Source organism: Cydia strobilella, chromosome 25 (genome assembly GCF_947568885.1).
Source record: "Cydia strobilella chromosome 25, ilCydStro3.1, whole genome shotgun sequence".
In the NCBI taxonomy this organism is placed as follows: Eukaryota; Metazoa; Arthropoda; class Insecta; order Lepidoptera; family Tortricidae; genus Cydia; species Cydia strobilella.
The window spans coordinates 7687922-7701899 of record NC_086065.1 but is presented as its reverse complement, the minus strand read 5'-3'; the positions used below and the strand labels follow the sequence as shown (position 1 = coordinate 7701899).

The 13978-nt window shown below is 40.7% G+C and overlaps 1 protein-coding gene across 1 annotated transcript; it reads left to right on the top strand.

Annotated features, from left to right (window-relative positions):
* The first annotated feature begins 272 nt into the window (after positions 1-272).
* LOC134752837 (uncharacterized) lies at positions 273-13572 on the top strand. The gene is made up of 8 exons (XM_063688596.1): positions 273-340; positions 1224-1482; positions 3514-3621; positions 5156-5360; positions 9198-9438; positions 10044-10242; positions 11645-11800; positions 13461-13572. The coding sequence occupies exons 1-8, from the start codon at positions 291-293 to the stop codon at positions 13518-13520; spliced, it is 1278 nt and encodes a 425-aa protein (XP_063544666.1). The 5' UTR covers positions 273-290; the 3' UTR covers positions 13521-13572.
* The last annotated feature ends 406 nt before the right edge of the window (positions 13573-13978 follow it).

The following is a 13978-nucleotide window of genomic DNA, read 5'->3' as shown; positions in this document are numbered from 1 at the left end:
ATAGTTGTAAGTTGTGGACTAAAGTTACCTGAGTTTACGGTACCAGTTGTAAGTTGTGGACTAAAGTTACCCGAGTGTACGGTACTTAGTAAACTAAACAATAATATGTGGTATTTTCTATAAAAAGGGACCTTATGGTCGATGGCGCTTACACCATTATAAACGATGCTCTGATATAAATACATTGCCGCGGGACGCTGTGCGGCGTATGCGCCATCGACAATAAGGTCCCTTTTCATAGAAAATGCCCCATATAATATATATTAACCTTGAATATTCAGTAAATCGAAATGGTTTTAAAACGAGTGTATGAGGTTCTGAAGAAGAGATTTGATGACGGGTAAGTGTAAAATTGTAAATCAGTTCACAAATTTATTTACATACAAGTTGGAGTTGAAACTCTAGGTCCATGGGGTCCCAGCGCGCATAAGTTGTTTGCAGAAATCGCGAAGCGTCTGGTTGACGTAACTGGTGACCGAAGAGCTGGCGGCTTTCTCGCACAACGTATCAGCATTGCGATACAGCGGGGAAATGCCGCCAGCATCCTTGGTACAATGCCTCAAGGGCCTATTTTAGATTTAAGCTAGTTATTAATTTCGTTTACGTAATACCACTGTATATATCTTGTAAATCAGTTTATAACTGGATATATAAGAATATAAAATTTTCATCTCTTTTAGCTGTTCGGTATTTTTTTCTGCACGTTTATTGCCAAACATTCTTATAGCTAGTTTCAATTTCTATGACACTTGTTTTTTTTTAATGCGTGACGTAAATGTTAAATGTTTCATTTTTCATTCAATTCAATCGTTAACAGTTAAGAAAATGAGTAATAATCCCTAATTAATCTGAACGGGAACTTTCCAATGTGGCTGTGGCTACGACCAGGGGCCCATTTCTCGAACGATATTAGACTAATATTATTAGTGTATTCCCATGGTAACCCATACGACTTGACAGTTCGTGGACTAATAATATTAGTCTAATACCGTTCGAGAAATGGGCCCCAGTTTGACACTGACATCATCGCTATCGAGAAAGTAACTTACTTTCTATGCATCTCGCTCGTACTGCGAGCGAGACGTATAAAAACTAATAACAAGTAAATTACGTTCTCGATGGCGTTTATGTCAGTTTTGACACTGTCAGTGATATGGTACGGGCACAAGTGGACTTGCATGAGTTGCCAAACTGCTTTGACCCGCTTGTTTTACATTTTTCAGTTACGTCAACTCGCCTCTGGACTTCAAGTATGTGAATCAACTTCAATTCGTGATGACGACCATAGGCGCCTGGCCATATAAGCAATTTGGACGAAATCGATTAGCCGCCATTTTTTCCATATACAATGCCTTTCTAATACTCGTTGGCACCAGTTCGAACGCTTTATGCTTCAACTATATACGTGTGAATAGAACAAAACTGTCGTTTTTTGATTTGGGCCATAATATTTTGTGTTGGATTTTCTGTGGCTTATATCTGGTAAGTGATAAATGTGGTATTTTCTATAAAAAGGGACCTTATTGTCGATGGCGCTTACGCCATTATAAACGATGCTCCGATATAAATACATTGCCGCGGGACGCTGTGAGGCGTAAGCGCCATCGACAATAAGGTCCCTTTTCATAGAAAATGCCCTAAATAATAAGTAGTGGCACCAGTGACTGACAGATGCCGACAGAGCCTATTACCGACAGAGCCTATTACCGACACTTACATTTTTTATCTAAGAAAATGGTAATACATTTTAATTTGCATTTGCAAAACCTCAATTTTATTGTACACTTAGTTATTAAGGATTTAATAAATTTATGTATGCGTCAGTGTAACAGTTACTGGTAAACCAATTTAAAAAAAAGGAAACGGATTTCTTGATATGGCAACACTGTGCAGCTACTGTGTGCTAGTCTGAGGGCCTACCGCGAACCACGTTCGACGTGTTACCTCCCTGTCGCACTTGTAAATTCGTACGTAAGTGGGACAGGGAGGCAACACGTCGAACATGGTTCGATATTCGGAATGTATTGGGCTACACTACATTCCACAACTCTTCTCTAGTGACGGTTATAGGCTCCTGTTCGGGCCCATTTCTCGAACGGTATTAGACTAATTAATTATAGTATTAGTCCACGAACTGTCAAATCGTATGGGTTACCATGGCAACACACTAATATTATTAGACTAATACCGTTCAAGAAATGAGCCCCTGGTCATTGGCGCCAATACGCTAAAACAATAAACTAATGGAGGATTCCTACACAAAAATATTTAAGTCCTCAGGATGACTCACGTTAGACCTGGCCGTGTCCGGGCCGGAGCTTCCGGCGCTTACTTTTCTATGACATGACAGGGGCCGGATTATTGATGTTTCGGCGAAAATTACTTGACAAACTTTCAGTTCCCAAACTATTTATCCCATATTTTTACTTGGGCGTAATTTCATTCCGCAAATTTTCATAATCCAACCTAACCTAACCCAACCTAGTACGTCATTTTCATTTCGCAAGTATGGGGTTGGGAAATGAAATGGTTGCGAAAATAAAAACTTGCTAAAATTTCATTTGGGAAATGAAACTGATGCCATAAGTTTGTTGGGAAGTGAAATTTGGCGAAAAATATTTTGGCTAAACGGCGGTATCCCCATGACAGGTGATCACGTGATGCTTTCCATAGAAAACGAAGCGCCGGAAGCTCCGGCCCGGACACGGCCCGGTCTAACGTGAGTCATCCTTAAGCTCTATTTAGGCAACATAGAGTACTGTAATAAAACCATACAATCTGATTGAGAGTTGGTTTGTTAGCATTGTCTAAACGAGTAGTAATTAATTAATTAATTGATTACATAGAGAGTACGAGTATAGTTGTTATGTTTTCCGAATTATATTTCTCACTGCACCCATATTCGAGAATTTTTGTTTTGCCCTATGGTTGACTGGTAGAAAATGCCTTAGGGCATTAAGTCCGCCATTTGTACTTGTTTTTAATTGTGCAATAAAGTTTAAATAAATAAATAAAACTAAAATCAGGGATAAGATTTTGTCTTAAGGGGCCCATCTGACTATCAGTCCGCCGGACGATATCGGTCTGTCAGTTAGAACAAAAATTTAACAGTTTCGAACAACTGAAAATTACTGGTTAGAATTTTAACCTAAAAAGGTTAATCCTTAATGAGCTTAGAATACTCTTATGCGGTCGATTTGTGTGTACAATTGTCTAATATGTATTAATTTATTTATAATCCGAAGCCTTTATTTGTGCGTTGAACACAGATATTTGTTCCTGAGTCATGGATGTTTTCTAAGTATTTAGTAGTAGTAGTAGTAAATCACTTTATTGTACAAAACAAAAATTGTTAACATGAAATTCATATAAATATATATATTTATGCATTTGTATATTATATATATCGTTGTCTGAGTAGGTACCCACAACACAAGCCTTCTAGAGCTTACTGTGGGACTTAGTCAATTTGTGTAAGAATGTCCCTATAATATTTAATCATTATAATTTCAGCAAAGGCTATTGACGGCGAGGACAAGTAAATATCAAGAGACAATTAAGGATTATTTACATCAGTTTAACTTGTTTTACTTCAAGGGACGATCACCATACGCTGCAAAGGTTAAATAATAATAATATTTGATATTTTCTATAAAAAGGGACCTTATTGTCGATGGCGCTTACGCCATTATAAACGATGCTCCGATATAAATACAATGCCGCGCGACGCTGTGCGGCGTAAGCGCCATCGACAATAAGGTCCCTTTTCATAGAAAACGCCCCATATTTATTGTAACAAACACATATCTAGTGACTGTGCCTATTCTTGGGATTAGGTTACGAGTAACCCCAGGCTCCGTTACGAATACGAATGTATTGATTGCAGTGTTTTTATTTGGTTAACAATTTATTTTCGACACATTTTAAGGGTCCCCGGCAAGCTCGGTTCTCCATACAAACGTAGTTCCGCTCTCATTTTAAAACGACTAGCTAGTTTGCTCTGAAACTATACTTACAATAGGATAAGGTATATCTAGGTCTGTAATTAGTTTATATAGCTTCAGCCTTCAGATACAACAGTAAAATACAGCCAATTGAAGTTTTTTATACAAAACATGTTTTTGCTCTATTTCGTTTGTTTTATATGCATACTAGAGCTATATAAACTAATTATATATTTAGGTGACTGTAAATCTAAATCAGCTAGGTACCTATTATTGTTTGTTTTACGTTGTATGGTTGTATTTCATTTTGTTTGTAGTGTTATCGAGTTTATTTCATGTAATTTTCACGAAAACTATTACATGTTATATGAATTAAATAGGAAATTTATCTAACAACACTTGTGCGGCATGGCTTAATAAGTCATCATGACATTTTAGCGCAGGCGCATGGTATAATAATATACTCCGCCTGGAACTCTCTTCCGAGACTCGCGAACTACGTGACTGACACAAGCCTACACACAACAGCATCATGACGTAGGCTTGTGTCAGACACGTGGTTCGCGAGTCTCGGAAGAGAGTACCTTGATATTATTATACCATGCGCAGGCGCAGGTTAGATGGCGCTGACGTCACCGCAAAGTGGATGCGTTCGGTGATAGATAAGGCCGTGTTGTACGGTTGCGTTCGTGGCCCACAAATGGTCCCGCCGGAAAACCAGCGCTGACTTTAAGGTTAGCATTATGCTGAGGCGGGACCATTTCGTGGTAAATATACTTTTTTGTTTTAAATATAATTTTTCTTTGTAATACGTTTGTATGAAATGTAGTTTACCATGAATAAATGAATTCTATTCTATTCTAATTACAGACCTAGATATACCTCATGTCATGCAAAGTTTCATTACAATCCAACACGTAGTTTTAAAATGAGAGCGGAACTACGTTTGTATAATGGGAAGGTGCAATTCGGCCGAGCTTGCCGGGGACTCTTAATAAAATTTGGTAGCTAAGTTCGATAAGAGCTACTCATTCAAGGCTAAATAAACACTAAATCAGGACAAAAAAAAATTCTCTACCTACCTAGTTTTCGTAAGTCAGAGGAATATGTTTAGGGCATAAAATTACGCTTATATTGTACAAAATAAATGGCACTTTAGGAAGCGTTTTTTTTTTGTCGGGAGTTTTTAATGTCACAAGTTTTTATTTTAGGTACACGCGCAAATCCACATTATATCAGGGATGTTCACAATCTACGTGATGTGGGAAATGTTCATAGGAGTGTCTCTGTTCATATTTATGCCGTGGTTCAACAACTATAGCAGAGATATGTTCGGTGAGAACCGGCCCCAAAACAGCACGTTTGAGCACTCTGTATACTATTATCTACCTGATGCCGTTTATTCTACTGAAGAGGGTATGTTGAAATTCAGTTGAATGCTTGATTCAGAATGCTACAGTCATTATACAGTCCCAAAATCTCCATACAAAATGTAGGTGTCCAACTGTTGTGACTGAGCGTCCGCGAACGTGTAAATAGAGACCGCGGGCCAGGAACAGATTTCCATGACCTATCGCCTCCCGGGCGAAAACTCGTATAGTGGTTAACAGCTATGTATGATGAACCCTCGTGAATGTCAGCTGCCGCTCCGTTGGTGGGTTGAAGAATGGCAGCAAATAGTCTATAAAAATTTTTTTGTCATCGCCTCCCGCTTTGTCAGATGATAGTTTAGATGCTATTGTGAATAAACAAAATCGTCAGCCGATTGTATAGCTGTGGAAAGACCGTCAGCTGGTCACATGAACATGTAAAAAAGAAAATTCTTTTCAGTCATCGACGTCATCGCCTCCCGCTTGATGCTTTGTCAGATAATAGTTAGGTACTATTGTGGATAAACAAAATCGTCAGCCGATTGTATAGCTGTGGAAAGACCGTCAGCTGGTCACATGAACATGTAAAAAAGAAAATTATTTTCAGTCATCGGCGTCATCGCCTCCCGTTTGATACTTTGTCAGATGGTAGTTTAGATGCTATTGTTAATAAAACAAATCGTCAGCCGGTTGTATCGCGGTGGAAAGACCGTGTTACGCGTTTCGGTAGCTGCCATTCCTCAATCCACCAACGGAGCGGCATCTGACGTTCACGAGGGTTCATCATACATAGCCGTTAACCGCTATACGAGTTTTCGTCCGGGAGGCGATGACCGATGACTGACGAAATTTGCGCCTGGCTCGCGGTCCAAAAGGGGCTCCCTAACGTCACCTTTGAACTGAATCCCTTTGTTTTCTAATGTTTTTTGTAGCTTATCATATTAACAGCAACGGCGTTAAGCAATATAAGTAGTATCCCATATTTATTTACTTCAAAGTTCATTATCTTCGAGATATTGGCATCAAAGTTGAACAATTCGAACATCGTAGATAACTGTGCGTTTGAATTAGTAGGCGCTGCAGTTTATTTAAATAAAAGATTTTTGTTTTTATGTTGCGTGGTTTATATTCCACCTAGAAGTAATGAGCATGAATATATGTTGTTATTTAGAATCTTAGAAGAATGGTGTACGAAATTCAAATGCATATTTTAGAGTGTTTTGTGATTTTGACCAGAAGAATAGGGTATCTAATTGTAATGACCGGCAACTTGATTTAGTTTTATGTGGGAAGGACATGGCAGACGAGGTGTCAGTGCGGGAGGCAGACGAGGCCCTGGTGCCGGTGGACGTGTACGCTGGCGGTGACTGCGCGCGGTCGCCGCGCCCCGCTATGCTGTGTTAATACTTCCCGCTCCCCTGACGTATTGACTCCAAACAAACACGAAAAGGCAGAACAGTGGAATTTTGCGAAAGCAAATTTTGATAATATGTATGCGTTGCTAATAGCTATCGACTGGACCCCCCTATACAGTATGGGCGAGCCAGAAGATGCATTAGAATATTTTTATACTTTGGTATACCGTATTATGGATGACTGTGCCCCAAAAAAGAAGCCGAAAGTTTTAAATGGCAGGTACAGTTATCCAGAGTGGTGTATACCAAGGATATTATCAAGTGTATCCAACAGAAAGCGAAGCTACATAAATTGTATAAATCCAGCGGGGCGAGCGATGACTACTCTGCGTTCTCGGCCTGTAGGTCCAAGGTTAAGGCTATGGTAACCGAGGCCCATAACCATTACCAGGAGCGGATGCAGAGCCAGCTAACTACAGATCCAAAGTCATTTTGGAACTTCGTTAAGTCTAAACGGGGAGCGAGAAATCATAGGGCCGTAACTAAGAACGGAAAGAGTTTAGCGGAATCGGAATGTGCGGAGGAGTTCGCTAACTATTTCCACTCTGTATATGGAAACTCTCCGGCGAACTTGAATGTGGAGGACGCTGTACGGGCAGGGGGCGCCAGCGCCGCGCGCGTGTCGCTGCCGAGACTAGCGTTGCGCGAGGTGCGCGCGGCGCTCGCAGCGCTCAAGCCAAAGCGCTCGGCGGGGCCGGACGGCATTCCTGCGTTCATCGTAAAAGATTGCGGCAGAGTTTTAGAAGAACCGCTCCTTCACATCTTTAACTTATGCCTAGAAAGATCATACTTTCCGAAGCGCTGGAAGGTTACGCGAGTGATCCCTATACCAAAAGGGGGTGCACGGTCAGAGATAAGTGGCTTTAGACCCGTAGCGATACTTTCGACGCCAGCTAAGGTGTTCGAGTCGGCAGTGCAGCGTAGCATCCGAGACCAGGTATCGGCGCAGCTGTCGGAGGCACAGCACGGGTTTCGGAAGGCACGGAGCACCTCGAGCAATCTTCTTAACGCCATGTCATACCTGATTCCACAAGTTGACGAGGGGGTGCAGGTTGACGCCGCGTACTACCGCGTACCGCGACCTACGTAAGAAGGCGTTCGACATGGTCGATAATGACCTTTTGTTGTCAAAGATGGCGGCGGTGGGCTGCACTCCCAAGTTGCTACAGTTCTTCGCTGACTACATGAGGGACCGGCAACAATACGTGGAGTACGCGGATTGCAAGTCTCAGCCGTATTTCACCAGAACCGGGGTAAGTCAGGGTAGTAACTTGGGACCGCTGGAGTTCATTATTATGATTAATGATCTACCAGAAGTGGTCAAGGAGGCTAAATGCTTGTTGTTCGCGGATGACCTCAAATTGCTCTTGGCAATTAAAAATAAGGAAGACTGTGAGCGTCTCCAGAGGGACATAGACAGAGTGGTGGAGTGGAGCCAGAGAAACAAACTGCATTTTAATGTGGATAAATGCGTTTCCATGACATTCACTCGGTCCAAAACACCCATTAACCACAGCTATGAGGTAGCCGGAGCTCAGTTGAAGAGAGTGGACTCCGTGAGAGACTTGGGAGTGCACATACAAAGCAGCTTGTGTTTCAGGGACCATGTTGTCAGTGCATGTAAAAAGGCGTTCAAAATTCTGGGCTTTGTACTGCGCCGAGCAGTAAGCTTCTCAAACATGAAAGCCGTCTCGGCGCTGTACAATGCTCTGGTAAGCTCTGGTATGGGCTCCGCATGAGGCCAAATACAGCATCATGATAGAAAGGATACAAAATAAGTTTACTAGATACTTATACTGGAAACGGTATGGAGTGTATCCTTTCTATCCGCTGATGTATCCCACACTTTTTGTGATTGGCATGGTCGGTTACGACAAATTAGAAACTCGCAGGAATCTGGCGCTTGCGTGCTACTTGCTTCGAGTTCTCCGCGGTAGTATCTGCAACCCGGACATTTTACAAATGTTCAAGCTGTGCGTACCTGACAGGTACACCGATCGGCGGCGGCAACCACAGCTGCTGGCCGAGCCAACTGGCAGGACGAATCTGCTCCGTAAGGCACCTCTCAGCCGTACTATACACGTTCTGAATCTCGTTGCCGACAAAACAGATCTTTTTTATTGCCTATGTGGGAATTGTCAAAAACGTGTTTATATGTATTGTGTTATGTAATGGATTGAAATTTAATTTGAATTATTGTGTAATGACATATTGAAATCTAATTGACTATTGTGTTTGTAAGTAATTGTAATAAATTGAATTTTTAATTTGAATTATTTAGTTAAGTAGTAATAAGGATTATTTTTAATTTAAGGTTAAGGCACTATTGTATTAGGGTTACCTGTAAGGATAGTTGCTGTATTTAATAAATAAAATAAAAAATAAAAAAAAATTTAGTCCAAAAAGCTGGTTTTCTGGCCATAACTTTTATGTTACTATTTAACATAAAGTATTAGTTTTTTTTTCAGGATACTGGATGCTATTCATCTGCAATATTCCATTATCCTACTTCACCACAATTGGCCTTTGTGTTTTTGACCTCTTGCTGTGCCTGATAGTGTTTCAAATTTGGGGGCACCTAAGAATTCTAAAGCACAATTTGCAAGATATTCCTCTGCCGGAGAATAATATTATGTACTCAGTTGAAGAGAATAGTAAAATACGCCTGTTGTTAAAGGAGAATATAATGCATCATAACTTTATTATAAAGTAAGTAGTTTATTTAATTGTAAAACGGGACTTAATCGCGTATTTAAGAGGGAAGACTTGATGTACTTACCTATGTCTGTATGTATGTACGGGTCAAATCTTGCAAGTTAAATTTGACCCACTTCCCGGCTTCCGTTGAAGCTGAAAATTTGCATACATATATAAGTCGGGTGACATTGCAATATTATGATACCATCGAGCTGATCTGATGATGGAAACGGAAGGTGGTCAAAGGAACTGTGATATTGTGTTTCATAAATACTCTTTATTAAAAGTGGTACTACGTAAACGAAATTAATAACTAGCTTAAATCTAAAATAGGCCCTTGAGGCATTGTACCAAGGATGCTGGCGGCATTTCCTCGCTGTATCGCAATGCTGATACGTTGTGCGAGGAAGCCGCCAGCTCTTCGGTCACCAGTTACGTCAACCAGACGCTTCGCGATTTCTGCAAACAAGTTTCAAGTGTTTCAACTTGTGTTTGAGGTTTTTAGAATTGTCTCGATGAGTGTTAGTTGACTGTGGAAAAAGTACAGTCACCAATAAAAGCTTGTACCATAAATGAAATGTTTGCCAAAAACTTATTAAATTTAGAATTTTTAACAGATTCGTCGACAGATGCTCGGACGCCTTCAGCGAATATTTGTTTGCGTTCTACCTGTTCATGCAGTTCATCACCTGCATCTTACTGCTGGAAGTTTCGTCGTTCACCGCCGACTCGCTGGCTAAGTACGGCCCCTTAACCATCGGCATGCATCAGCAGTTAATACAAGTGTCTATATTGTTTGAAATGTTGAATACCAAGGTATATTTGGAAAATTTTTGAAACCATTTCATCATCATTCGCTTGCCCTTGTCCCATTCACTTGGGGTCGGCGCAGCATGTCTTTTTCTTCCATACCTCTCTGTCACCCGTCATCTCATCATTCACTTGCGTTAGTTTCATATCATCTTTCACATAGTCCATCCACCTTTTCCTCGGTTTTCCTCTCCTCGTACCTCCCTCCACATTCATTCTTAATACCTTTTTCTTAAACCATTTATTAACATAATTAAATATACAGAGGTACTACAATACAAAAACCGGACAAGTGCGAGTCGGACTCGCCCACCGAGGGTTCCGTACTTTTTAGTATTTGTTGTTATAGCGGCAACAGAAATACATCATCTGTGAAAATATCAGCTTGTCTAGCTATCACGGTTCGTGAAATACAGCATGGTGACAGACAGACGCACAGAGGAGTCTTAGTAATAGGATTCCGGTTTTACCCTTTAGGTACGAAACCTTAATAAATACTAAACTAAATTAATAACTAGCTTAAATCTAATATAGGCCCTTGAGGCATTGTACCAAGGATGCTGGCGGCATTTCCTCGCTATATCGCAATGTTGTGCGAGGAAGCCGCCAGCTCTTTATTCACCAGTTACGTCAACCCGTCAACCAGACGCTTTGTGATTATGTTTGATTAGTTTTCACAACACCAGCGGTCGCAGCATGGTGCCATTTTTATCGCCTGTCACTATGCCTGTCATTTTCGCACTTACATTCCTACTTGTTAGAACGTGACAGGCATCGTGACGGGTGATAATAATGCGACTGTGCTACGGCCACTGGGGCCCATTTATCGAACGATATTAGACTAATATAATTAGTCTACGAACTGTCAAATCGTATGGGTTGTCATGACAACTTGAAAACACCTATTAATATTAGACTAATATAGTGAGTAGAGGCTCACTTTTTTCTTCAAAAACTGATGAGAAAGTTGCATTCTACCCACAAAAGTGGCAAAGTATTTCATTTAAATCAAATATTGTATTCTATATTGTATACTATATCTACATAGTTATGTATTAGATCAATATTTGCATGCTGGCTTGGCGAAACATGTGATACTGCTTATAATGATAATGTCAACTTAATTTTACCATGTTTAAGCAAATGAATAATTATCTTTATTTTATCAAATAACTATTTTTAGGGTTCCGTACCCAAAGGGTAAAAACGGGACCCTATTACTAAGACTCCGCTGTCCGTCCGTCTGTCTGTCTGTCACCAGGCTGTATCTCATGAACCGTGATAGCTAGACTGTTGAAATTTTCACAGATGATGTGTTTCTGTTGCCGCTATAACAACAAATACTAAAAAGTACGGAACCCTCGGTGCGCGAGTCCGACTCGCACTTGACCGTTTTTTTTATCCCCAGAGTGAACAGCTGGTCGACGCCGTATACGCCATCCCGTGGGAGCATATGAACACGAACAACAGAAGAACTGTGTTATTTTTCCTGCACAGAATCCAGACCCCTGTCAGTCTGAAGGCCGCCAAAATCGTTCCTGTTGGGGTCAATACTATGTCCGCGGTAAGTATTTTTAGGGTTCCGTACAAAAAGGGTAAAAACGGGACCCTATTACTAACCTAAGACTCCGCTGTCTGTCTGTCTGTCCGTCTGTCAGCAGGCTGTGTCTCATGAACCGTGATAGCTAGACAGTTGAAATTTTCACAGATGATGTATTTCTGTTGCCGCTAAGTATAACAACAAATACTAAAAACAGAATAAAAAAAAATATTTAAGTGGGGCTCCCATACAACAAACGTGGTTTTTTTGCTATTTTTTGGGTAATGGTACGTAACCCTTTGTGCGCGAGTCCGACTCGCACTTGGCCGGTTTTTAAAATCTTGAGCACATTCGAAAGATTGCAGTCGCAGGTAACTTCTGCGGACGCAGCATGGTTCCATTTTATTCGCCTTTCACTAATATGGCCGTCACTTTCGCAATACATACTTGTTAGACCGTGACAGGCATGGTGACAAGCTATAAAAAAGCGACCGTGCTACCGCCGCTGGATGAGATTTGCTCAGGACCGGGACAAGTGATAACCGGTTGGGGGCAGGGACCGGCCCGCTATCCCTTATCGGGGTTTTATAAGGGTATTGCATAAGGCTTAACTCACCATACCCTTTGCCAGACGAAACCCTTTGTTTTGGTTTTAAAAACCCTTATATAAAGCTACCACATTTAAGTAATCGGTAGCCCAAATACCCTTACAAAACCCTTATCATCCGCTCACCAACACCTTGCATATTGCTTATAAGGGTTAGCCTTATAAAGGGCTTCCCTTTTAGCATATAAGCGTGCTAATTTAAGTCGTCTACCTTGTTTATAAAGCACACATTACTTCGAATCCGAGCGATCGTCGGCGGCGACGGCGGCGTTCTTTGACTAGGCACGTATTTTCTTTCCTTTTCATACACTACCTTAGATATATACTAATCCTGTCTCTTTCACGCAAAGAGAAACCTTTATAAAAAGCGCTTAAAGATAAGGGTAACCCTTATTAAGAGCTAGCCTTATTTTTGGTTAGCTTTTCGGTAAGGGTTAGTCAAAGGTAAGGGTATGAATAGGCTTACAGTTCAAAAGGGAAAGTCTTTCAATGTGTTAGCCGTGTTTAAGTGTCACCCATTGAAAGGGTTTTATCGCGGAAAGGGTTGTCCGGTCCCTGGTTGGGGGTAGTCTTGCGCTGTTGTTGTGGGTAGTTACGCGTCCCCAGAATAAATAATAGTACTACCGTACAGGGGCCCATTACTCGAACGATATTAGACTAATATTATTAGTCCACGCACTATCAAGTCGTATGGGTTACCATGACAACACACTAATAATATTAGACTAATACCGGTCGAGAAATGGGCCCCAGAAAGGACACTTCCTACAAAACCGAAGTTTGACAGCGATTCAGGGACGAATCATGCTGCCCCTTTCTAATGTATGGCACTATCCCTTTCGGCTATTTAGGGTTGTTAAAATTCAAGTCATTATCTTATCTGTGGTCGTGCACGCAAAGGGACGTTAAGTTTTGTCAACCCTAATAATTGCTAGGAGTAATGCTGAGCCGAACGGAGCCGAGAAAGCCCGAAAGGATGAGTGTCCCACTGGTAATGTTGCGAGTGGCTAAAAATAAACTGTTAAATAAACTGTAAGTTAAACGATAAAATTAGCTTAATTGTATTTTTTGTTTCAGGTCCTGAAAACTACGTTCTCGTATTACATGATGCTGAAGACTTTAGCCGGGGAGCGATAATTTGGTCGGAGTGCGGGAAAATATCTCGAATGCTTACTTTTTTTTACTATGTGTTTTGCAATGTGCATTAAATTGTATAATAAGCTACCAAATTACATGAATGAGCAACCTTTAAATAAACTTAAAAGAAGTCTTGTTAGTTATTTATTAGATAAAAAATATTATTGCCTGAGACTACAAGAATATTCAGGAGAAAAATTGTTAACTGAATTTGTTATCATTAAATTTGAATGTGTGTAATTTTTTGCATGTTAGTATTATTATATACATATAGCAGAATAGCAAATTGTCAGAATTATACACCTGTAGACACGAAATAATGTAAGTACTTATTCTATGCAAATAAAGATATTATATTCTATTCTATGTTGGCAAACAAAAGCATACGGTCCGCCTGATGGCGAGCGATCACCGTAGCCTATGGACGCCTGCAACTCCAGAGGTGCCACACCGCACCC

Coding starts and splice junctions, on each gene's coding strand:
- LOC134752837 (XM_063688596.1), top strand. CDS start 291: ATGGTTTTAAAACGAGTGTATGAGGTTCTGAAGAAGAGATTTGATGAC. Junction 341..1,223: donor AAGAAGAGATTTGATGACGG/GTAAGTGTAAAA, acceptor TACATTTTTCAG/TTACGTCAACTCGCCTCTGG. Junction 11,801..13,460: donor GGGTCAATACTATGTCCGCG/GTAAGTATTTTT, acceptor TTTTTGTTTCAG/GTCCTGAAAACTACGTTCTC.